This window comes from Prionailurus viverrinus, chromosome B4 (assembly GCF_022837055.1).
Source record: "Prionailurus viverrinus isolate Anna chromosome B4, UM_Priviv_1.0, whole genome shotgun sequence".
NCBI classification, from domain to species: Eukaryota; Metazoa; Chordata; class Mammalia; order Carnivora; family Felidae; genus Prionailurus; species Prionailurus viverrinus.
In genome coordinates this window covers 57,730,306-57,755,117 of record NC_062567.1, presented here as the reverse complement: position 1 = coordinate 57,755,117, position 24,812 = coordinate 57,730,306, and the positions used below count along the sequence as shown (strand labels likewise).

General features: G+C 38.7%; 1 protein-coding gene across 4 annotated transcripts in view; it reads right to left on the bottom strand.

Moving 5' to 3' along the window:
* Positions 1-3,097: 3,097 nt before the first annotated feature.
* Positions 3,098-24,812, bottom strand: part of SMCO2 (single-pass membrane protein with coiled-coil domains 2) — a 33,827-nt gene continuing 12,112 nt past the window's right edge. For all 4 annotated transcript variants that reach the window (XM_047867472.1, XM_047867475.1, XM_047867474.1 and 1 more), the window contains 7 exons: positions 19,761-19,897; positions 18,404-18,553; positions 14,871-14,961; positions 10,702-10,758; positions 8,991-9,047; positions 7,750-7,925; positions 3,098-3,359 (listed from right to left, as the gene is read on the bottom strand). In XM_047867472.1, the coding sequence (XP_047723428.1) occupies positions 3,161-3,359; positions 7,750-7,925; positions 8,991-9,047; positions 10,702-10,758; positions 14,871-14,961; positions 18,404-18,553; positions 19,761-19,897 (867 nt within the window). In that variant the 3' untranslated portion in view covers positions 3,098-3,160. The remainder of the gene's footprint in view (positions 3,360-7,749; positions 7,926-8,990; positions 9,048-10,701; positions 10,759-14,870; positions 14,962-18,403; positions 18,554-19,760; positions 19,898-24,812) is intronic.

The window sequence follows — 24,812 nt, the reverse complement described above, 5'->3', positions numbered from 1 at the left end:
TTATTTTCTGTCCTCCTACTCCAAAACCAAGATCATATTTGTAAAGTGATTCTGATGTTTTTGGTAAGTGATTGTGAGCATAGTGGTTGACTCAACTGAATGTGGCATCTAAAAGATCTGAAATAAAACCCAACCACACAAAGCAGTTAACTGAATTGCCACATATAGCCATTTATATCATCTTAATACTATGGTACTTTACTAAATCTTTTTCTCTCAGTGGAGTAGAACATTGTGACACCCAGCTTTCCAGCTTGAGATGTTGATAAATTGAAAATAAATTGATATGAAAATAGTATCATTCCCACCTTAAGGCTATTCATCCCCTAGTGAAAATTATTCCACCTTAGTTTAAATATTAATAAAGTACATCTTAGCAGTCAGTACAATATGAATTTATTCCTTAAAAGAATCTAGTTCCCTACATTATTTTCATCACTAATGTTACATGGTCATTGCAGCACTTTTGGCTTTACTTGAGCTAGTTAAACTCAATGCTTCTTTTTTTGGTTTTACACACAAATCAGCAGATACCGTATCCAGCAATGGGAATTTTCCTGAAGATTATCAAAAAACATACACCCAGTTCTGTCTACCAATTGGTCTGAGTAGTCCCTTTATTTGAAAATAAATCTGTGACTTCTAAAAAAAAATCTGTCAGCATATTCTCTCACTATCACAAGACCTTTTGAATATATTACTCATTGTTCCCAGAGCTTTTGGATTTTTCCCTTTACTGTTTGTCCTGGAAATTTCCTCATCCATACCCTTGCCTTCTCCCTCCCCTAAAAAGGAGTCCCCTCTTGATTAACATTGTATGGGATCTCAGCCAAATTGGAATCCCAGGTAGCTTTTGCTCATAGCATAGTATGGTGGTTCTTAAACTTTGAGTCCTAAGACTTGTTAGGGGAATCTGTTAAAATGGAAGATATTAGAGATTCATCCTAGATCTAAAGATTTAGAATTTCTGGAGGTGACGCTCAGACAACTGTATAACTGAATGTTTCTTTGTGGAATTCCGTTCAGTATCACGGCCTGAAAAACACTCAGAAGTACATTTCACATTTCTAGACACTGATACGGTTTTATGGTTGTAGAATATCAGGATGAAATTGGCATTTGGAGTCTATTCTTTTCTAACATTGTGCATATATATAATAGTCTATAGAAGAGGAAATAACAGGCTGGCTTTTGCTAGCAGTAATCCACTTGTATAATAAGGGCTATCAGAATAGAAACATTATAAATGTAAAGAATGGGGGCTGTTTGAGAAAAATTGCTGTAGAAGAATTGGAAGGACCTGGTGATTTCTAGAATGTTAAAGCAAAAAGATAGCAAAGGAGTTGAAGGTATCATTGGGAGAATGGCTATGATGGAAATTATTGAACAAATATTAAATGTAGCACTTGATGAGGTGATAGGGAGACCACAAAGAGAAAAACACATAACTTAGATTATTTCAGTAGGTATTTCTTGAGTATCTATTGTGTGCACAGCATTGTCCTAAAGGCTACCAAGGCATGGTTCCCAAATTTGGCTTTGTATTATATTCAGCTGGGGAGATTTAAAAAAATAAAGTGCCTGGACTTCACATTAGCTCTACTGAATGTAAATATCTGGAGGTGGGATTGAAAATCTTCAATGTGTAAGGCTCCCCAAATGATTCTGATGCATTCAGTTAATGGACCAGTTATTTGAGAATCACTGTTCCAGAGACCACAAAAATGAGTGAGGCTGTGCTTTTTGAAAGGACCATATAAACTGGTTTGTTGAGTAATATACTCTAGCAAGTTTCCTTACTCTGCCTTATACTCATGGCTTCTAAGTTTTACTCAGATGTTTCTTTTCTCTGAAATGCCTTTTCCTCATCTCTGGCATGAAAATATTATCCATCCTTCAAGATCCGTTCAAGTGTGAGAATTGGGACCATATTCCCTATCACCACCCTTCCAACCCCACATCCATTGCATAACCCAGTGTCGTAGAACCCATCCTTACAATGTCTACTTCACCCCTCATCTCCTTTCCATCCTCGTCTCCCCATCCTTCACTCACCTGAACCACTGAATGGCCTTTTAACTCATCCCTCACATCCCTTCTGTTCTCCTAAAGCCAATGTGTTCTTTATGGTTCTATTAACCTTAAACAGTTCAATTATAACTGTTTTTCATATTGCAGATAAAGTTTATAATTTCCCCATTACCTACACAATTAGGGATAAAAACGCTCCAGTCGAGCATTCAAAACTTCTGTATCAATTAAAATTTCTTTTATCATAAGCAACAGAACCAACTCTGACAAACTTCAGCGGAAAAGGTATAGAGTAGTTCAAATAGTTAAAATAGAAGTTTCAAATCATTTGTCTTTTTTATATGATTCTTCTCAAAATTCTCATTCTCATTCTTATTTTATTTATTTTATTTTATTTTATTTTATTTTATTTTTTAAATAGGCTTCATACCCAGTGTGGAGCCCAATTCAGGACTTGAATTCATGACCCTGAGATCAAGACCAGAGCTGAGATCGAGAGTCAGACACTTAACCAACTGAGCCATCCAGGCACCCCACAAAATTCTCATTCTTAGAGAATGTCTGATTCAATATATTCCCAACTGTTGTTAATAGAAAGAAAGGGGACACTGACTGGAAGACCACTATAATTATGCTCACTGGGTAAAGATAGTTCTTTCAAAGCAAAATTAGGGTCCTGTTACTAAAAGGAAAAATGAATGTTAGGAGCAAACCCAAGAAATATCCACTACTACCAAAATATGGCCCCGATCCAATTGAAGTAAAACTTATATTGATGAAGAAGAATTCTGTGTTTTCCTTTTTGAGGAATCAAAGGTCAAAATGGGGCAAATACCGAGGAAGCTAATACTGGATAGTCTCAGGTTCCCAGGGTTGGAGAGGCTAGGGGTTTGAAGTAAATGTTTAAACAACCTCTGGAATGATTCAAGAAGTAATTGTGAGTCATAAGGGTAAAGATAAACTGTTTTCATTTTTTCTGTCTGTGAGCAACCAATTTCCTTTTAACTATAATGTCCTTTGCTGAACATCCAATAGTATTTTTTGAAAAATATGTCAACCACCATAATACAAGAACAGCCAGAATTTTATTAAGGAGAAAGTCAGTAGGGTAACAGTAACTTCTATATCTTTAGGAGGGTAACAAGTCTTCCGCTTGCAAGTTCAAGAAAGGCCTGATGATCTCCCGTAGTTCCCACATTCTGCGGTGCCCAAGCATTGTGGGGAGCAGGCTTTCAAAGATAAACGTAGCATCAAAAAATAGTATGTAACATGAAAGTCCAGTGAAGGTGAGGACATAAAACATGATGAAAATCCTCAGTGCACGTTTCCTACAAGAAAAGAAGACATCTGTGTTAAGAACATTGTGCAGAAAACCACACTGATGTGATTCCTGGTTCCTCCACCCAGGTAGTTCTATTAACTGCAAGGAAATAACTGAACTTCTCTTGACCCCAGTTAACATCCACAAAAGAAGGAGCTTAGAATAAATAAGCACGTAAGTCCATCCTAGGACTAGAGCTGGAATTCTGAGGTTCTATAGCCACGAAACAATGAAACCCTGGATATTATGAGGTTCTCTCCTTCGAAATGGACCTCTCACACACTAGCAGATTATTGAGGTAAAGACCTCACTTGTGAGGTAAATGATGCCGATTTGGAGGGAAATAAAAGAACAGGCAGTTAGATTTTCCTGATGATATAAAATACTAGTGACAAATGGAATCCAGCTCTATCACTAGTTTTGTCCTGGCACCTGACTTACCCTTTTGAAAGCAATAGAAGCTTTCTCAAGTCTTTAAGGACTCCTCCTTCTAGGCTGTACCTACGATGTATTTTGTTTGCCTTTAGATCCTTGCGTTATTATTTTTTAATTATACATGCAATACTTGATTAAGGCAGAAGATCTGGCAGATCCAGAAAACACAAAGAAAGAAAGAAACGTCCCAGATAATCCAGTTACCTGTAGATAATTACCATCAACAATAAATTTCAGAAGAGAAAATCTAAAGCGCAGTTAAAGCCACCTATGGATCTAGTTTGTGATCCAACTCAGAGGATTCTGTAAACCTGAGCCAAAGTGCTTGGAATTATTGCCACTGGCTGCCTCTTGGTAGTTACACAAATGATTGCTTCTATTTCATACACTTATTAAAGAGCCAATGCTTTTATAATATACTCTAGTCAGAAGAGGCTGCTAAGATGAAGCAAAGATGCCCTTCCCTCAAGAAGCGCTAAGTATAGATTTGTTCTTTCTTATGAAAAGAAAAACAACTCACTACAAAAACATAGCTAGTAAATGAACACCATTCTTCCTAAATTCCAAACCAATAACCTTTGGAAGCACCAAACTGGTACATTTTCAAAGGAACACATTTTAACATTATTTTTTTTTAATGTTTATTTTTGAGAGAGAGAGAGAAAGAGCACGGGAGCAAGTGGGGGAGGAGCAGAGGGAGAGGGGGACAGCTTCCCAAGCAGGCTCTGCACTGACAGCAGAGAGCCTGAGGCGGGGCTTGAACTCACAAATCGTGAGATCATGACCTGAGCTGAAGTTGGAGGCTGAACCAATTGAGCCTCCCAGGCACCCCTAACATTTTTTTTTTTTAAGAAAAAAACTGTTTTTCTGAATCACAGATAATTTGGAAAACAGAGAAATGAAGAAGTTATAATCTCATCACCCTAATATAAACAGCTAAGTTTTTTTTAGGGAGAGAGCACGAGTGGTAGAGGGGGAGAAAGAGAATCTTAAGCAGGCTCCATGCACAGCATGGAGCTCAATGCGGGGCTCAATCTCACGACCCTGAAGTCATGACCTGAGTCAAAATCAAGAGCTGGATGTTCAACTGACTGAGCCATGTAGGTGCCCCTATAATCAGCTAAGTTTTTTTCTGTTTTTTTCTTTTCTTTTCTTTTCTTTTCTTTTCTTTTCTTTTCTTTTCTTTTTCTGTCTTTCTTTCTTTCTTTTTCTTTCTTAGTTTTTGTTTGTTTTGTTTTTTATTTGTTTTTCTTCTGGTTTAGAGTGTGTTCTTCCAGTTTTTTCTTTCCTTAAGTGAACACTCCAGGTGGGGTTAGGTTCAGATTTATTTCTTAACACTACTGAATGGTTTGGTTTTTATTTGCAAGTCAATATAACAAAATATTTTTCAGATTTTCTATCAGTAAACAACTAAAAGAACATGTGTAATGTTTGTTTTTTAAAAGTTCAGACACTTTTCTGAACTAATCATAGCTACTAATTCAAAATCATTTTTTTTTCGTATCATCGGTACGGAAACAAATATTAGTGTCATTAAATATTTTATTCACTTTGAATTTATGTTCTTTAAAGAATAAAAACATTCCTTTGACTTTTTAATACTGTTTGTTTATTCATTTATATATATTTTTCAAGACTTGCCATGCATAAAACCTTTATTCTTTTAAAAAATGCTCGTATTGTTAGTGGAAGGTCTATAAGAGAACTGAGGATACCAGGAAGACGTCCCCCCGAGCCTAAAAATAGCAAAATTGATACATAAACCTTCTCAAAAATATGATGTATAAATATGCTTCAATGGAGCCAGTATGTTTCCAGTTCATAGACAAGAAATTGGTCAAAGTCTTAAGCAATCTTAACTAGAATGTAATGACGTGATGAAAGATGGGCAACTCAACTGAACTGTAATCTGCCCATTTAATGCAAGCAAGTGATGATAAAAAGACATTTACTTATTTGTTTGTTTTTTTGAGATATAATTTGCATGCCATAAAATTTACCCTTGAAAGTGTATACTTCAGTGGCTTTTAGTTTATTCACAGGGTTGTACAACCATCACCACTATCTAATTCCAGGAAATTTTCATCACCCCAAAAAGAATGTACCCATGAACAGCCACTCCCTATTTTCCACTCCTTTAAAGCCTGGCAACTATTCATTTACTTCCTGCCTACATGGATTTTCCTATGTTGAACATTTCGCAGGAATGAAATCATATAATATGTGGCCTTTTGTGTCTGACTTCTTTCACTTAGCATAATGTTTTCAAGGGTCATCAATGTTGTAGCATGTATTAGTCCTTTGTTCCTTTTTTGTGTATGAACAATACTCCATCATATGGATATGCCACATTTTGTTTACCTACTCATCAGTTAATGGATATTTGTATTGTTTCTACTTTTTAGCTGTTATGAATAATGCTGCTGTGAACATTCATGTACAAGTTTTTGTGTGGACATACAGTTCTTCTGGGTGCATACCTAGGAGTGGGTCAGATGATAGCTCTATATTTAATATTTTCAGAAACAGCCGAATTGTTTTCCAAAGTGACTGCACTATTTTGCAATCCCATTAGTAATGTCTGAGGGTTCTAATTTCTCCACATCCTCTCCAATGCTGTTCTTTTGATTATAGTTATCTTAGAGATGTAAAGTGGTATCACGTGATTTTGATTTGCGTTTCTCTAATAACCGATGGTGTTGAATATCTTTTCTTGTGCTTTTTGGCTATTTGTGTACCTTATTTGAAGAAATGTCTGTTCAAGTCCTTTGCTCATTTAAAATATTGGGTTGTTTCTCTTTTTGTTGTTGAGTTATAAGAGTTCTTTATATATTCTGGATACTAAATCCTTAATTTCCAAGGTTCTGAACAAGTTGATTCTATTTTTTTTCAAGCTGTCTCATTGATTTTATGGAGGAGGAAATTTTCTGGGGTCTTTACTCCACTATTTTCATTGACATCACTCCTCACTTACTTAGTAATTTAATATCTGTAAAGCCTGGTGAAGATGTTTTATATTCCATGTCTCAAAATGACTAAAATCTCTAACTTCAGCTCATGAATTACTAGGAGGAGACAGATTTAAAATAATGTAATTGCATGGGACACCTGGGTGGCACAGTCGGTTGAGCGTCTGACTCTTGATTTGGCTCAGGTCATGATCTCAAAGTTCGCAAGATTGAGCCCTGCATCGGGCTCTGCACTAACAGCATGGAGCCTGTTTGGGATTCTCTCTCCCCCTCTCTCTCTGCCCCTCTCCCACTTATGCTCTCTCGCTCTCTCTCAAAATAAATAAATAAGCATTTAAAAATAATAAAGTAACTAAAATAAAAATAAAAATAAAAATGATAAAGTAATGTAATTGCAATGATATACTGTGGGTTCTGTGTCAGGATTATGTGCAAGGTATAGTGTATGCGCAAGACAGGTTGCTGAACATCTACTTGGATTGGTAGTTGGGGATAAAGAATCAGACAAGTTTTCTTACAGGAAGGTACTGCTCCAGGTATATATGATGTGTGGCATCTTCAGAAAGGGATCCAAAGAGTCAGATTTGCTAGTATGTATATCTTTAATACCATACAAGGGAGAAGCCTCTTGTGTGATGAACAAAGGTTTTCAAGTCTGCCTGGCAGGTATGTTCCTTTGGTGGGGGAGGCTGCATCATACCTTGCAGACAACGTCCTAAGATTTATGTATACATATTTACCTAAAGCAATAATAAAGAAATATATACTTGTATTTTTAGATCTAATGCAATAGATCTATATCTAAAAATGATACAAAAAACTCCAATTAACACTACAACTCCAATAAACAAATAGACAAGTAGAACAAGAATAGATAATTTATAAATGAAGATAAAACAAATTTTTAGTCAACCCTTGCAACAACTCATCATACTATGGTTCATGCATTTGGGGGCCTTTGTCCAGCCCCAAAGGCCCCTTTCTCTGACTTACCACATTGTAATGCCAGAAGGAGCATTCTCCCCTAAAGGGGGGGATGGAGCCTGAGGATGCAGAGGTTCTCTTTCTTCCACTCCCATTTCTTCAGGACTCTGAGAGTCTGTTTTCCCTTCTTGCTTTTGGTACATCCCCAGCTTTGTATTCAGCAGAGTCATGTCTTTGTAAAAGTTCTGGAAAAAAATAGCAATCAACTCTCATTTAAAACAATGATCTTAGAGGTCTGCTAGTCTCATTGTAGATGCAGCATGCTTTTCCTCCAGAATACCTCAGGAGCCCACACTGCCAATCCCATATGAGTCACGTGAGGAAATCGTTGGCAGGTGCACACCCACCTAATGGAAAGAGACTTACACATTCACAAAATAAGGTAGCAGCACCACAGTAGAAAATTAAACGAAACCCACATGCTAATCTTTAACTACTGGATTATTCATGTAGGAAGATAATTATCCTTGTATTGAATTCATCTGTTCAATTTGTTCATCTATGCAAAACATATTAAGCGACTCCTACTAGGCACCATTCTAGGATTCTGTGGTTAACAAAATAGATAAGGAATATGCATTCTATTACATGTGCATTTTTAAACCAAATGGATAACGAATTGCATGCATGTTTATAGGGGCTGGGAGACAAGCAATAAACAACAAAACATAATATCTAATATACACACACACACACACACACACACACATACATTAGATTAGACATTATAGACTCTGATACATGCTAAAGAGAAAATAAATAAGGTGATGAGACAGAGTAGCCGAGGTTTGTTGGTGGGACATCTACTCTAGAGGTGGGACGATTAGGCATCTCTGAACAAGTGACAGGTTGACTCAGTCATTCATTGCTTCTTTTACGCATTCCTGTTTATCTCAAGATCTTGTGGGAGAGGTTCAGATATAGAAGCACTTTTCTGGCTAGGGGAGTTTAGGGGAGGTCTGGAGGAGGAGATGACATTTGAGCTGAGCCTTGAAAAATGCATAATTTGTCGACCTGGAGGATAAGCTCCAAATGGAGGAGATGTAGAAGCAGCACAGGGCTGTGAGGTCTGGGGAGTACACCAGACCTGTGAGGTGTCCCATTGGCCCAAAGAAGAAGCCCAGGAAAGGGAGGAAAAAGTGATCAGGAAAGACAAAGAGTATGTGGCACAATCTCAACTTCTAGAGAAAGAATCATCCCTATAGTTAGATTTTATCATTATTTGAACTTGCATAACTGTGAAATCTTACCTTTATTCTTGCAATGAGTTTCTCCTTTAATGCATGAGCTTCATTACAAGCATCTTCCTGAAAAGACATGCACAATTCTGGGTGAAATGGAAATTAGATTTTTCTGGTTTATACCATAAAACGTCACTCATTTTGACACCACTTAGTCGTAAAGCGGCTTCTTTGAAACTTGCTTTTACTCAATAAAATCCTTCCTCTTACAGCAAATTCATAGTATAATCATGATAAATTGCAGGAGGAATAACCAAAAGATTAGCATAGTTATTTTTAATATTTTAGAAGTATAAATTTATACAATAGCAGCTTATTATAAATCTTTTTCTCTATTCATTATTCTTTCTTTGTGCCTTAAAATACTTCCAAGGCACTAATTAGAGAAACGTAGTATGTTTCAGAGAAAAAAAAGAAAATTGCATTTCCTTTAAATATCTTAAAATTTATAATATACGAGTACCTGTTCTCACTATATTAATTTGCATATTTTGACTTTGTAGTTTAGCAAAAGAGCTGTCCACAAAAAATGTCTGATTCTTCTTTTCATCCTGTCTCCTACAGGTCGTTAGAGACAACATATGGTTTTGGTTGGTTCCTATCAGTAAGTTCAAGAGACAGGCTGAAAGCAAACCTTCTAAGACATGAATCCCAATCATACATATGTCGGGAGTAAATAACTCTTTAACAGGTTTTTAATTAATCATTCTCTAATAGACTTGCAGGAGATTTTGAAAGGCAGAGCTATAGTAGGAAGAACAGTGTTCTGGGATTCAAGGAAGATGGGTGCTAGAGGTGCCATTTCCAGAAATTTTGCTTAAGTACTTGCACAAGCAAGCAAAGATACAGATTTTCTGAGGCAAAGTTTATAATAGCAAACATTTATTATAAGGCCCCAAATATCCAATAAAATAAATTTTATAAATCCCAAAATCAAATTGCGCATTATATAGACAGTGAAAAGGTAAAAATGACATCTAGTGGCATAGAAAGTTGCTGAAGAAAAATGGTAAGTGAAAAACAGCCAACTTGCAAAACTATATATAATATAATCTGATTACAATTGCAACAACATGTAGATACATGTATACAAAAATTTGGAAGAACATAAATATGCTAAAATGTTCACTGTGTTTATCTTTGAGGGAGTGGGATTATTTTTCATTTTTAAAAAATGTTTATTTACTTTTGGGAGAAAGAGAGAGAGAGCAGAGGAGGGGCAGAGAGAGAAAGAGGGAGATACAGAATCTGAAACGGGCTCCAGGCTCTGAGCTGTCAGCACAGAGCCCGATGTGGGGCTCACGAGCTGTGAGATCATGACCTGAGCCGAAGTCGGACACTTAACTGACTGAGCCACCTAGGCTCCCCTATTTTTCATTTTTTATATGAAATAGTTCTAAATTTTAATTATTAAAATAAGCATGCCCTACTTTTGTTAGAAAAAAATACATATACTTTTTTTTTTTTTTTTTAATGGGAGAGCAAGAACAAGACTGGTCTTTTCATCTGGGAATGTGGGCAGATCACGTCATGTTTTTGAGTTATGCTGTTCTCTTCTGAACATGAGAGTAAAGGCTACAAGACAGTTCCATGCTAGGTCTAAAATGCTGAGTCTGTCTTTCATCGAAATTTGGATTCCATTCACCAAAATTCTCTAAATCTGAGATTGTCTTTGAAGAACTGTTTTTCTTCCTTAATTGTAATGCCATTTTATCATTACCTGGACACATTTGTTATCCATTTCTTCTAATTGCTTCTTAATTTCCATGATCTTCTCCTTTAAAACAAAAGGGCATAAATCAAAAGTTGTAATGAATGATGTGTGGAACTGAAACAAAATGAAGACGATTTTTGGAAGAAAGCTCATTCATGGTCAAAAATTTTGAGACTTAAGAGCAACTGTTTTTTCAGTACTTTTCTGAGTTCTGATCTCCAAAATCAACATTAAGTCAAATCAACACGATTGAGTTGGCCACATCCTACGTAAGTGGCCCTTGGGCTAGGCATTGTGTTGATTAGATACATGGAATGAATATTTACCTTCAAACAGCTTCTGGAGAATGTATAGTCTATACCCCCTTTTTTTTTTACCAAGCTCATTCATCACCAACCCCTGAATTGTATGACTTAATTATTTAGAAAGGAGCTGTGATATTACAATCGCGTTTTACTTGGTATCCTGGTTTATTTATATAATGAATATCTTTTGCACAGTACTTATCTGAGATAATTGTATCAAAGAGAAAAGATAGGAGTCAATCTTCGAATGAAAGTTTAGATGTTGACCTGGAGATTTCAGAAAGCTTCGTGGATTTAGGGGTTAAATATCAGGCAACACCCAAAGGCTACCCCAAAGTCCTTTCTTCACTGTAAAGGTCTTTAAATTTGTTTCTGCTGTGTGTGTGTGTGTGTGTGTGTGTGTGTGTGTGTGTGTGAGTTTTAAGTGTGTTTTAAGTGATTTTACCAATCTTTCCCTCCTGCCTTCATGCCTTTCTGAGCCATTCCGTTTCTTCATGAGATATAAATGAGCCAATACATGTGATATTATTTTAACTTTATTAACGCATTTCTCCTTTAATTTGTCCACACTTTGCTTGACTGCTTTTTCTATATTTCTAACGATCTTCACTTTCTCTTCACCAGAGTAAACCTATAGCCATTCCTACTGATTTTGCTTCTGTGGTAATTATATTTAAAGTTTCTTATTCATTACACAGCCTTTCCCATCACTGTTTAGACTTATTGAGGACAGACTTTGTGCCCATTTTTATTTTTATTTTTATTTATTCTTAATTTTTTTTTAATGTTTATTCATTTTTGAGACAATGTGAGAGACAGAGTGCAAGAGGCGGAGGGGCAGACAGAGGGAGACACAGAATCTGAAGTGGGCTCCAGGCTCTGAGCTGTCAGCACAGAGCCTGATGCGGGGCTCGAACCCACGAACTGCAAGATCATGACCTGAGCCGAAGTTGGACACTTAACCAACTGAGCCACTCAGGCACCCCCATTTTTATTTATTTATTTTAAACAGTTATTTTTTTAAATTTATTTATTTATTTTTGAGAGAAAGAAAGTGCAAGTGGGGAAGAGGCAGAGAGAGAGGGAGAGAATCCCAAGCAGGCTCCACACCATCAGCACAGAATTTGATGCTCAAGTTGGGGCTCAAACCCATGAACTGTGAGATCATGACCCAAGCCCAAGTCTGTCACTTAATGACTGAGCCCTTCAGGCACCCCCCTGGCATCAATTTTTTTTTTAATTTTTTTTTAACGTTTATTTATTTTTGAGACAGAGAGAGACAGAGCATGAACAGGGGAGGGTCAGAGAGAGGGAGACACAGAATCTGAAGTGGGCTCCAGGCTCTGAGCTGTCAGCACAGAGCCTGACGCGGGGCTAGAACTCACGGATCGCGAGATCATGACCTGAGCCGAAGTCGGACGCTCAACCGACTGAGCCACCCAGGTACCCCCTGGCATCCATTTTTAAAAGCCACGTGCATTGGGGTGTAATTTACATGCAGCAAAACTCACTTTTTAAAAGTGTACAGGGATGCCTGGGTTAATCAGTCAGTTAAGTGACCTACCGACTCTCAGTTTTGGCTTAGGTCATGATCTCACCATTCGTGGGTTCGAGCCCCACATGAGACTCTATGTTAACAGCATGGGGACTGCTTGGATTTTCTCTCTCTCTCCCTTTTTCTCTGCTCCCACTCTGCTTGTGCTCTCTCTCTCTCTCTCAAAATAAATAAATACACTTTAAAATAAAAAAATAAAAGTGTATAGTTCATGGGGACACCTGAGTCGCTCAGTCAGTTAAGCATATGACTCTTGATTTCCACTCAGGTCATGATCTCATGGTTTGTGAGATCAAGCCCCGCATCAGGCTCCACACTATTAGTGTGGAGCCTGCTTGGGATTCTCTCTCCCTCACTCTCTGCCCCTCCTCCACTCATGCTTACTGTCTCTTGCATTCTCTCTCTGTCTCTTTCAAAATAAATAAATAAAATAAAAAATGAAAAATACATATGTAAAATAAAATGAAAATAAAAGTCTACAGTTCTATGAATTTTGACATAATCATCAGCACAAGATACAGAATATTTCCATCACACCTCAAATTTCCTTGTGCCCCTTTATCAATTCCCTTCTCCCTTTCCCCACACAACCTCAGCAACCACAAGTCTCTTTTCTGTTCCTATAGTTTTGCCTTTTTCAGAATGTGATGCAGGTGGAATCATGAACTATGTAGTCCTCTGGATCTGGTTTCTTTCACTCAGCAGAATGCATTTGAGATTCATTCATGTTGTTGAATGAGTAAGAAGTCCAGCCCTTTTTATTGCTGAGTAGTAGTCTATCATAGCACATGTGCCACAGTTTATCCACATACCAGTTGGTGGTTAGTGGAGTGATTATAGTTTTTAAGTCGTGCCTGTTTTTTTTTTTTAAGTGCGTACAAAGCTGTGCATCTCCTGTATAGAAAATCTCCCTATCTATTTGTCATGCCTTCCCTTTTCATAATTATTCCAAGCCTCTGTTGGTTTGTTTTCAAATCTCCCTTTCATTTATTTTTGTTCTCTTCTATCTTTCTCATCATTCTTTTAATATCTACCCCACCCTATCCCTACCTCCTGCTGAAATTCACATCCCTGTAACACAGCTGACTTTGGAGCAAATTTCCCAAGGCAGAATATTTCTTGGCCCTTGTCCCCTTCCCTTTTTTCATAGTTTGCGATTTCCAAAGCCCAAGGATAGTGGAAAAAAAACCTTAATTTTTCAACTAGCTCAAAATGAGATTGCTACTTCAAAGTAGTGGACTAAATCATGGTTGAAAGTAGTTTTTTCCCCTGGCATTAATCTATGCTATCTATAGATGGCTTTTAATATGTGAGGGGTCTAAATAAACATTACCTTCCTACAATAAGAGAGATATTTCATCTTTATTTTCTCCAAAATCCACTTATTGTAAGCTTTTTGGCTTAAGCTAAAGCAGAGGCTGGCGATTTCAATAAAAGGAAGTAGCTAGACACAGATTTTTTTCCTTTATTAGAGAATGTTTTTCAAAGGCACGAAGTTTAGAAATACTATTGGCCAGGGCTCTGAGGTCTAATTCTTATCCAAAGTTGGTTACTACCTTTCTAACATTCTATGACTCTTTAAAAAGGGGAAATTAAACCTTTCTCAGAAAAGAGTCTCTAAGAAATGCAAGGCAGGAAAACAATAGAAAAGCTGGAGATCATGAAAACCAACACAAGAACTCTTCATGAAAGCATCAGAGATGAACACGAATATATCTCTTTCATTTTAAAGATGCAGTTACTCACAAATACTTAATTCCTGGGTGTCTTCTCTAAACTGTTAGGTGCTGGGATGCAAAGATTAAGGAAGAGAAGTCTTCCCTTAAGGCACTCATCATGTCTTCACATGGCATCCAGATATAAGCCTATCTAACTGAATTTCCAGTTAGTATTAAAAAGTCTAGCCTTTTTGGGGGCACCTGGGTAGCTCAGTCAGTTGAGCGTCCAACTTCAGCTCAGGTCATGATCTCGAGTCTGTGGGTTCAAGCCCTGCGTTCAGCTCTGTGCTGACGGCTCAGAGCCTAGAGCCTGCTTTGGATTCTGTGTGTCCTTCTGTCTCTCTCTCTGCCCTTTCCCTGCTCGTGTTCTGTCTCTCAAAAAAATAAAATAACTTAAAAAATAAGTCTAGCCTTTTTGTGTCTTCAGAGGATAAAACTGGCAGTACCCACATGAACTGACCACCAGAGAGCATTTCTCCTTGTGACAAAAGACAGGTTTTAATTCTTCTTACGACCTGTTAAACAATAGGAGGGGTGGGAAGAGGTGACAGATTCCCCAGAGCCTCCCAGATCGTCTCTTCCAAGCCTCCCACTTACCTCAATGTTTGCCCCCTTATCAGGGTCAAAGTCCTTTTGTGACTCCAGCTTTTCAATGTGGCCCTCCAGGGACACCACCTCATTTAATAAGCTGCAGACAGACCAAGAGATGGACTAAGTCACATGGGCTAAGAAAAATCACCCAAGAGACAATCTTTTTTGATCTTTCAAGAATGAAATCCTCTTCTTACTTCAGAGGACTCTTGGGTAGTGGCTGTGTTGGAACGAATGTCACAAATACAATGCAAGAAAGTAAAAAACACGAAATAATCAAGAGAGCAGTACAGAAATGTAAGGCCTAATTGGATACAGGAGCAGAAAATTTATTTATTTTTATTTTTATTTTTTAATTTTTTAACGTTTATTTATTTTTGAGACAGAGAGAGACAGAGCATGAACAGGGGAGGGGCAGAGAGAGAGGGAGACACAGAATCGGAAGCAGGCTCCAGGCTCTGAGCCATCAGCCCAGAGCCTGACGCGGGGCTCGAACTCACAGACCTCGAGATCGTGACCTGAGCTGAAGTCGGACGCTCAACCGACTGAGCCACCCAGGCACCCCAGGAGCAGAAAATTTAAATGATTAAAATGGAAGCTTACCTAATCTCTAGAAAAAACAAACACAAAAAAATCCTTGGGAGGTAGGACTAGGCAAAGCTTTCTTCCACTTGACATCTATAAAAGGGAACACTGATAAACTGGGCCTCATCAAAATTTAAAGCTTTTGTTTGGCCAAAGACTCTGTAAGTGGATTTGCTTGTCACATACCCTAGATCTTACATGTAGAAAATATGAAAACTTCTCAACACTCAGCATTAAAGAAGCAAACTATCCAATGAAGAAATGAACAAAACACATGCGCAGACATTTCCCTAAGGAGATACACAGATGGCAAATAAACACATGAAAGGATGTGCAGCACCTTTAGCCGTGAGAGAAATTCAAATTAAGGCTACAATGACATAGTACTACAAACTTATCAGAATGGCTAAGATGTAATATAGTGATAAGGCCAAATGCTAGTGAGCTGGAGAAATTGGGTCACCCGTACGTTGATGGCGGGAATGTAAAATGGACAGTCATTCCAGAAAATAGCTTGGCGGTGCCTGTCAAAACTGAAAACAGACTTACCATATGACCCAGCAATTTCATTCTTGGGCAATTATCCCAGAAAAATAAACACTTACTTTCACACAGGAAGTTGTACATGAATGTCCAAAGTAGCTTTATTCATAATAGCCCCAAACTAGGAATTACACACTTGTCCTCTGATGGGTGAATGGTTAACCAAACTCTCTCTCTGTCTCTGTCTCTGTGTCTGTCTCTGTGTCTGTCTCTGTCTCTGTTTCTCTGTCTCTCCATACCGTGGAATACTACTGAGCAACAAAAGGAGGGGAACTATTCATACAGGCAGCAACTTGGATGATCCTCAAAAAAATTATGCTGAGTGAAAAAAATGTATAATGCATGATTTGATGTATATAACATTGATGAAATAGCATAATTATAGACATGTGGAAATGATCTGTCATAGCTGGGTATTAGCGGTGGGTGGGAAGGAATCGCTGTGGCTATAAAGGAGTCTTGTGCAATGGTACAGCTGAGAATCTTGATGTGGTGGTGGCTATGGAAGGCTGCCCATATGATAAAATTGCACAGAACTATACACACACTCACACACACAAATGAGAATACATATAACTGGTGAAATCTGTATAGGCTCTGTTTATAGTCCCAAGGTCAGTTTCTTGGTTTTGCTGGTATACTAAAGTTGGACAAAATGTTACCATTTGGAAAGGCTGAGGGGAAATGAAATGGGCAAATTCCTTGAAAGATACAACCTATCGCTAATATATACTGGAGAGCTCAGTAGCTGGAGGAGTCCTGTATATCATTAAATAAATTAAATTTATAGTTAAAAATCTTACTGTAATGAAATATCCAAGCAATATGGCTTCACTGGTAAATTCAATCAAACATGTAAGGAAGAAATTGTGCCAGTTCTACACAAATTCATCCAGAAAATATCCCAGTTTTTTCTGGGATGTTTCTTTCATTACAAGAAAGAAAAACCGAGGCCAATATCTCTCATTAATATGCATTCAAAAGTTCTATTTTAGTAAACAGAATCCAACAACATATAAAAAGAATAATATATTATGACCAGGTGGGATTTATTCTGGCAACTCAAGGCTGGCTCAGCATTCAAACATCATTCATTATAATTTGCCATATCAGGAGACTATAAACAAACAAAAAACAAATAACATGATCATTCATAGATGTGGCAAAAGCTATTGGAAAAATTTAGTACCGTTCCTGATTTTAAAAACATCTCAGTAAACTAAGAATAGAAAACACCTTCCCAATCTCAAAAACAAAACAAAGCAAAACAAAACCATCAAGAGAGCTAACATCACACCTCATGCTTTTTCTGTGGGATAGAGAACAAGGTAAGTATGTCCAGTGTCTCCTGTCATTCCCCTATTCAATATCATACTAGAAGTTCTGGCCAATACAATAAAGTAGCAAAAGGAAGTAAAAGGTATGCAGATTGGAAAGGAAGATATAAAGCTCTATTTGCGGATGACATGATTATCTACGTGGAAAGTCCCAAATAATCTACAAAACTACTGGAGTTAACAAATGAGTTTAGCAAGGTCACAAGACACAAGACCAATATACAAAAACCAATTGTATTTCTATATCTTCACAATTAATAATTAGAAATTGAAAAATTTCAAGTAACTTATAATGGCACCAAAAGCATGAAATACTTAGGCCTAAATCTAACAAAATATGATCTCTGTACCCTGAACACTATACAACACTGATGGAAGGAATACCTTTGACTCCAAAGCCCAATCTCTTTATACCAGTGACTAGATAAATAACAATTAGTCTCATCACTTCTGTTCCAGCTTAAAACTTTCCAGTTAAATTCAGATATATGTTAACAACTATACTTTTTAATATATTTTTTTTCATGTTATGTTAGTTGGATCCCTTTGGACAACACTGGCTAAAGCTGGTTATTGGGGACTTGAAGACCTCCCTTTGGTGACTATTAACACAGCTCCAAAAAAAGAGCTTATGAAGGAAGTTCTTTCTTTGAGAGAAGAGAGAGCAAAGATGCAGATAACTGTGATTCAGGCTTTGAGATTTTTGTGGCATTGACCTCTAAACATAAGACTTGGCACTTCCTATTCTGAAGACTTTGTAAAAGATCTTACTACCTTAAAGCCAGAGTTTCTGAAGCTATGAAAATTTTCACTATTTTCTGGCCAAACCCAACACCCTAAGATTACCTCTTCACTGTGAGGGGCGCCTGGGTGTTTCAGTCGGTTAAGCATCCAGCTTCAGTTCAGGTCATGATCTCATGTTCGTGGGTTCGAGCCCCACATCTGTTTCTGTGCTGACAGCTCAGAGCCTGGAGCCTGCTTTGGATTCTGTGTCTTCCTCTCTCTCTGCGCCTCCCCTACTCATGTTCTGTCTTTCAAGAATAAATAAATATTAAAAAGAAAATTTTAAATTACCTCTTCACTGTGTTTTCTGTTAGGTTTATTTTTTGCATAATATTGTTCATTTTCTCCATCCAGTCTATGTGATCAGCTCCAAGTTCTCTCACTTGTAAACCCATCTGTATATTCCAGTGGTTTAGCTGGAAGAGCGTGTTCTCCTGACTCCTGCAGAAATATTATGGTCAGTTTTAAGGCAGAAAAATTCTTCCCTTGAATGGCAAGTTAGAATGCCGATTCTTTTTCTGTCACCAGAATGGGCCAAGTAGGCAGTTAGGCCTCAAGAAAGCATTTATATGATAGCCATTTAGATCGTCATAAGGCTAGAGGAAATAAAATGCATTTTACATTTAGTAAAAAAAAAAAATGATGTATTTTTTACATTTCCCTGTATGGAATGAATGTTAAGTATTACACTCCCCTAATGAATGTTAGGGTAGTGATTGCATCTTGTTGGAAGAAGAGAGCTATAAAGGTTCTACAAGGCCTTAACAATACATTTCTATTGATAATTATGATGCTTTTCATATCTAGAGAATTATCTGAGAGTGACAAGATATGTATTAATTCCAGGCTCCAAAGAAGAGGTTGCAAAGAGAACCCCATGGCTCTGCCTACATCTCTAGAAATGTCCTTACTGTGCATCCTTACTGGAATGTGTAGGTAGTTCCTGGGGCACATGAGTGTTTAAGGTTTAAGACATGTATGGATTTTAAATCTTCCAGTCTTTCCCTAAGTTGTCTGCTAAATTTCATTTTCTTTGCCACAAAATACTATTTTTTTCTTTTTTAAATCGAAGTATGATTAACACACAGTGTTAGATTAGTTTCAAGTGTACAATATAACGAAACAAGGATTTTATATATTCCTCAGTGCTCATCACAGTAAATGTACACTTTAATCTCCTTTGTCTATTTTACCCATCCCTCCCCCACCCTCCTCTGCCCCTCACCCCCTGCCCACTTCTCTTCTGGCAACCATCAGTTTATTCTCTGTACTTAAGAGTCTGGATTTTTATTTGTCTTTTTAAAAAATATTTTATTTTTGAGAGAGAGAGTACCATTGGGGAGGGGCAGAGAGAGAGGGGGACAGAGGATCCGAAGCAGGCTGCACGCCCGACAGCAGAGAGGCTTACGCAGGGCTTGAACTCATAAACTGGGGGATCCTGACCTGAGCCTAAGTCAGAAGCTCGGCCAACTGAGCCACCCAAGCTCCCCTGTTTGTCTTGTTTGTTTGTTTATTTGTTTGCTTGTTTCTTAAATTTTACATATGAGCGAAACCATATGATATTTGTCTTTCTCTGACTGACATACTCACATAGCATTATACCCACAAAGTATTATCAAGAATCCCTCTTTCTTGTTTCAAGGCTTACAGTTCAGGGATGCTCTCCTCTGAAAACTGCAAAGATGTGGGCACTTGAGGATCCTCATGTTGAACCTGATTTGTTTCTTGCTCATCCTGCTCGTTCTGCAGGTCCTGGTGATGCTCAGCACCCAGCTCCGGCATATTCTGATAAAGATTATGAAAGAAGCAAAGCAGAAAAAAAAAGGGGGTGTTATCACAAGAGGTGATGGCCTTCTTAGCCTACTCATGCCCCTTTCTCTGGGGAAAAGCACATAGCCCTCTGTGAGGCTGGAGCCTTCTAATGCATTTATAAAATAAGCAGACATGCCCTCTTGCTCCACTGACAGAGGAAGGCTGCAGCAGGGACGCAGAGAACATTAGGGTCCAGATGCAGGACTCTTTTCAGTGCTGACGGGTAACAGAATTCCACCTGATCATGGGCTCTAGCACTCCACTCAACATACTGGTTTCCAAAAAAAGTCAGTATCAGGGAAAAATAAAAGGGGGTGGGACTGTTTTATGTTAAGAGAGTCTAAAGAGATAAAACAACTGAATGCATTGCATAGCTCTTGTTTAGATGCTGATTTTAAAAGTGTAGGCATTTTCTGGGTTTTGGCACCAAAAATGAATGGATGACTGACTGACTGAATGAATGAATAAATACGTAAATAAATAAATAAGCAAATAAACAAACAAATAAATAAAAGTACGGGCATTCGAGGGCCAATTGAAAAAATTACAATGTTCAGAGAATTGAGGATATTAGGTTATATCATGTAATTATTGCTGTTTTCCTGATGTGATGATGGAATCTTGGTTATGCAGAAGACAGTCTTTATTTTTAGAGATGCTGACTGAAATAAACAAGGGTAAAGTCTTATGCTGTCTTTGACCTACTTTTAAAAAGGATCAAAAAATTCCATCTATTTACATATATAAAGATAAAACAGGGGTGCCTGGGTGGCTCAGTAGTTGAGCATCTGACCCTTGATTTTGGCTCAGGTCATGATCCCAGGGTTGTGGGATTGAGCCCCTGCTTTTAGCTCTGTACTGAGAATGGAGCCTGCTTGGGATTCTCCCTTTCTCTCTCTCTCTCTCTCCCTCCTCCCTTTCTCCTGCTCGCGTTCTTTCTCTCTCTAAAATAAAATAAAATAAAATAAAATAAAATAAAATAAAAAGATAAAGCAAATGTGACAAATGCTAACAATTTCAAAATCTAAGTGGGAGTATATGATTTATCCTTGTATATCTTTAAGTTTTCATTTTATTTAAAATTTTTCATAATAAGGAGTTATAAGGGGGGAAAAGCCTAGTCTATCAGTCTGACCCATGAATTTTATTTCTTTGTTTCTTTATTCTTTGCCTTGTTCTACAAAAACATTTAAACCATTTTCTGGTATTTCACTTCTGTTCATGCACACAATTAATCATTTATCTTTGAACATTTCTTTAGTGACTACATTGTGAAATATTTCTCTGTTCTTTAAAGAAGTCTGAAATTTTGGTCTGAAATTTTTGCGTTTCAGCAAAACTATTTTTAAACTGAAAGGAGAAAAATTTGGAGTGCAGATCAGTCTCTTACTGAAATGTCTGTATAAATTACTGGCCAAGTCAACAGGAATAACCGACATTCACATAACTCTTTACAAACCTCTTTCATGTGCATTCTTTCTTTTAATTCCCATGATGGACTTCAGTGGATAAAGTCAGGTATTGAAATCTCCTAGGGAATTCATATCAGTGATTAGTCCAAGGTTATATGATATAGTGGATTAAGTGGTCTCTCCAAAAAGATATGTCCATGTCCTAATACTAAGACCCCGAGACTGTGACCTTATTTGGAAAAGAGTCTTTACGGATATAATTAACTTAAGCGTCTTAAGATGAGATTATCTTGAATTACCTAGACCCTAAGTCCAATGACAAGTGTCCTAATGAGAGACAGAAAACACCCACAGAGAGGAAGAAGTCATGAGAAGACAGAGCTGCCACAAGCCAAGGAATGCCTGGAGGCTCCAAAAGCTGGAAGAGGTACGGCAGGATTCTCCTGTAGAGTGTTCAGAGAAAGCATGACCCTGCTGATCCCTTTTTTCAAACTTCTGGCCTCTAGAACTATGAAAGAATACATTTTGTGTTGTTTTAAGTCACCAAATTTGTGGTAATTTGTTACAGCAGCCTTGGGAAACCAATACATATGGCCAGTAAATATGTGGACTAGAACTTGAAGTAGGTTTTCTGATTCCAAGGCCATGACTATTTTCATCATATCTAGTCCTTGGATTCACATTAAGAAATATCTCATCCCTATCACTTCCATGGCCCAGTGGCACCTTGCCAGTGAGGTAAGGATTATTATCACACTTACGGATGAAGAAACAGGCTAGATTTTCCGAGTGCTATATAACTCGCTTAGCTACTTCTTTGCGAATAAAAACATCCATAACTTCAATTTCTTCCCACCTAATCTTTTGCCACGCTATTCAAAGGCAGCAGCAACACTGTGATGTTGAGGAAGAACAACACTTCACTGGGTATGGGGGACCTGAGTTCTAAGCCTTGTTCTACTCCTGTGGATGTGGAACCACCTAACCACTCTAAAGCTCAGTTTCCTGTTCTGGAAGAACAAAATTGGACCAGATCATCTCCAGGGTTCTGTCTATGTCCAAAAAAATCTACAACATTTCTCATTTTCATCAATTGGTTTACTGTAATGGTTAATACACTGCAAAAGAGTCAAAGCCAGGAAGTAGAAATGAAATATTTTTTAAAAGCTTCAGGATTGAACAAATAAAGATGTGTGTGTGTGTGTGTGTGTGTGTGTGTGTTTTAATAATAAACTAAAAGTGTGCTTGCATGAAATACAAAGCCTGAGGGCATTACTTTCCATTTATGTGCAGCTCTTTGAAAAGCTCATATGCCTCTATTTGGGTGTTCCATAGGCACCTCAAACTCATCAAGCAAAAAATTGAACTTACTGTATTTCCCCTCTACCTTGTCCAGGTTCCCATCCTTGCATATGTTCTCCCTATTCATCTGGATGCCTCTGCAGGAACCCTGAAAGAAGTCCTTGAGTTTTCATGAGAGATATTCTTTTCCCTCTTCATTACTCATGTCACACCACTTGGTGTCCAAGCCCAATAACACCTATCTTTTAAACCTGTGTCCTTTTCTCTCCATCTCCATGGCTGCCAGCCAGTGCCTTGCTTTGGTCCTCATCACTTTCTGACTCCTATTGGCGCCTTGGCTCCAGCCTGCATCCTGCGCTATCTCCCCCCATAGTGTCCTGCCTGCCTGCTTGCTCAGCACTCCTTTTCTTCCACCCTTCCTCTCAGAACACACGTTCTCTTTAGCCCCTTTGTCTTTGCATGTACTGTCCCTTCTTTCTGAAATGCTTTTCTTTCATCCAGTTCACCCTTCAAAACTCAGTTTTCATTTTCCTGGTCATCTGCCTGTACAGCACCTGCCATGTACTTTGTACCACATCTGCTACTTCCGGCGTGGGTTTATCATGCAGAGCCATTTTCTTGTCTGAGTCCCAACTAGTGTGTGAGCTCACTGAGGGGAAAGGATTTTAGATAGGTAGAGATAGTCTCAACACTTTATAGTGCCTAGAACACAGTGGATGTTCAGTACGTGGTTTTAAAATAAATAGACTTCCTGTGTTCACTGCAGCATTATTTACAATGGCCAAGATATGGAAGAAACTTAAGCGTCTATCAACAGATGAATGGATAAAAAAGATGTGGTACAGACTAGAGAAGATGGCAGCGTAGGAGGACGCTGGACTCACTGTGTCCTGCTGATCACTTAGATTCCACCCACATCTGCCTACGTAACCCAGAAAACTGCCAGAAGGCTGGCAGAACGGACTCTCTGGAGCCAAGCGTAGACAAGAGGCCCACGGAAGAGGGTAGGAAGGGCGGAGAGGTGGTGCACACTACACGGACTGGAGGGAGGGAGCCGGGGCGGTGGAGGGGCAGCCCTCCCGGCAAGGCAGAGCCCTGAGTCTGACTTGGCAAAAGCAGAGGGGCCGGACGCGGTGAGTTCTGACAGCCAGCAGGATGTAACATCTGGAATGTTATAGATCAACAGCTCCGCTTGGAGAGCAGGAGGGCGAGAGGACACCGGGAGGGAGAGTGTTAAGCCCCGGAGGACAGAGCTCAGCTTGGAGGGGGAACAAGGGCGCTGGCCAATGCCATCTCCCTCTCCCACCCCCCAGCCGAAAACCCAAAGGGAACCAATTCCCATCACCGAACTTGCTTGCACCGGACAAACACCCAATGCTGTACTTCTGTGGATCCATCCCTCCAATGGGCCTGCCTCCCTCCCAGTGCTACAGGGCCCTCCTGCAGGGGACCACCATCGGCAAAGCGAGCTGAGCCTGCCGCTCCCACCCCTGTGCACCTTGCAGATCCACCCCGGCTAATACACCAGATCCCATCCAGGCTGCACCACAAGCCTGGCAGTGTGCAAGTAGCCCAGACAGGGACCACACCACTCCACAGTGAGTCTTGCCCCTGGGAGAGGGGACGATAAGGTACACACCAGTCTGACTGTGGCCCCAGTGGTGGGCTGGGGACAATATCTGGTTTGACTGCAACCCCTCCCACCAACACAAGTTACTCCGGACCCCACAGGGGAAGTGCCCTGCAGTTTGGAGCCACCACAGGACTACCCAAGATGATGAAACGGAAGAATTCTCTGCAAAAGAAATTCCAGGAAGTAGCGACAGCTAACGAATTGATCAAAAACGATTTAAGCAATATAACGAAACAAGAATTTAGAATAATAGTCATAAAATTAATCGCTGGGCTTGAAAAAAGCATAGAGGACAGCAGAGAATCTATTGCTACAGAGATCAAGGGACTAAGAAATAGTCATGAGGAGCTACAAAATGCTATAAATGAGGTGCAAAATAAAATGGAGGCAACCACAGCTCGGATTGAAGAGGCAGAGGAGAGAATAGGTGAGTTAGAAGATAAAATTATGGAAAAAGAGGAAGCTGAGAAAAAGAGAGATGAAAAAATCCAGGAGTATGAGGGGAGAATTAGAGAACTAAGTGTTGCAATGAAACGCAACA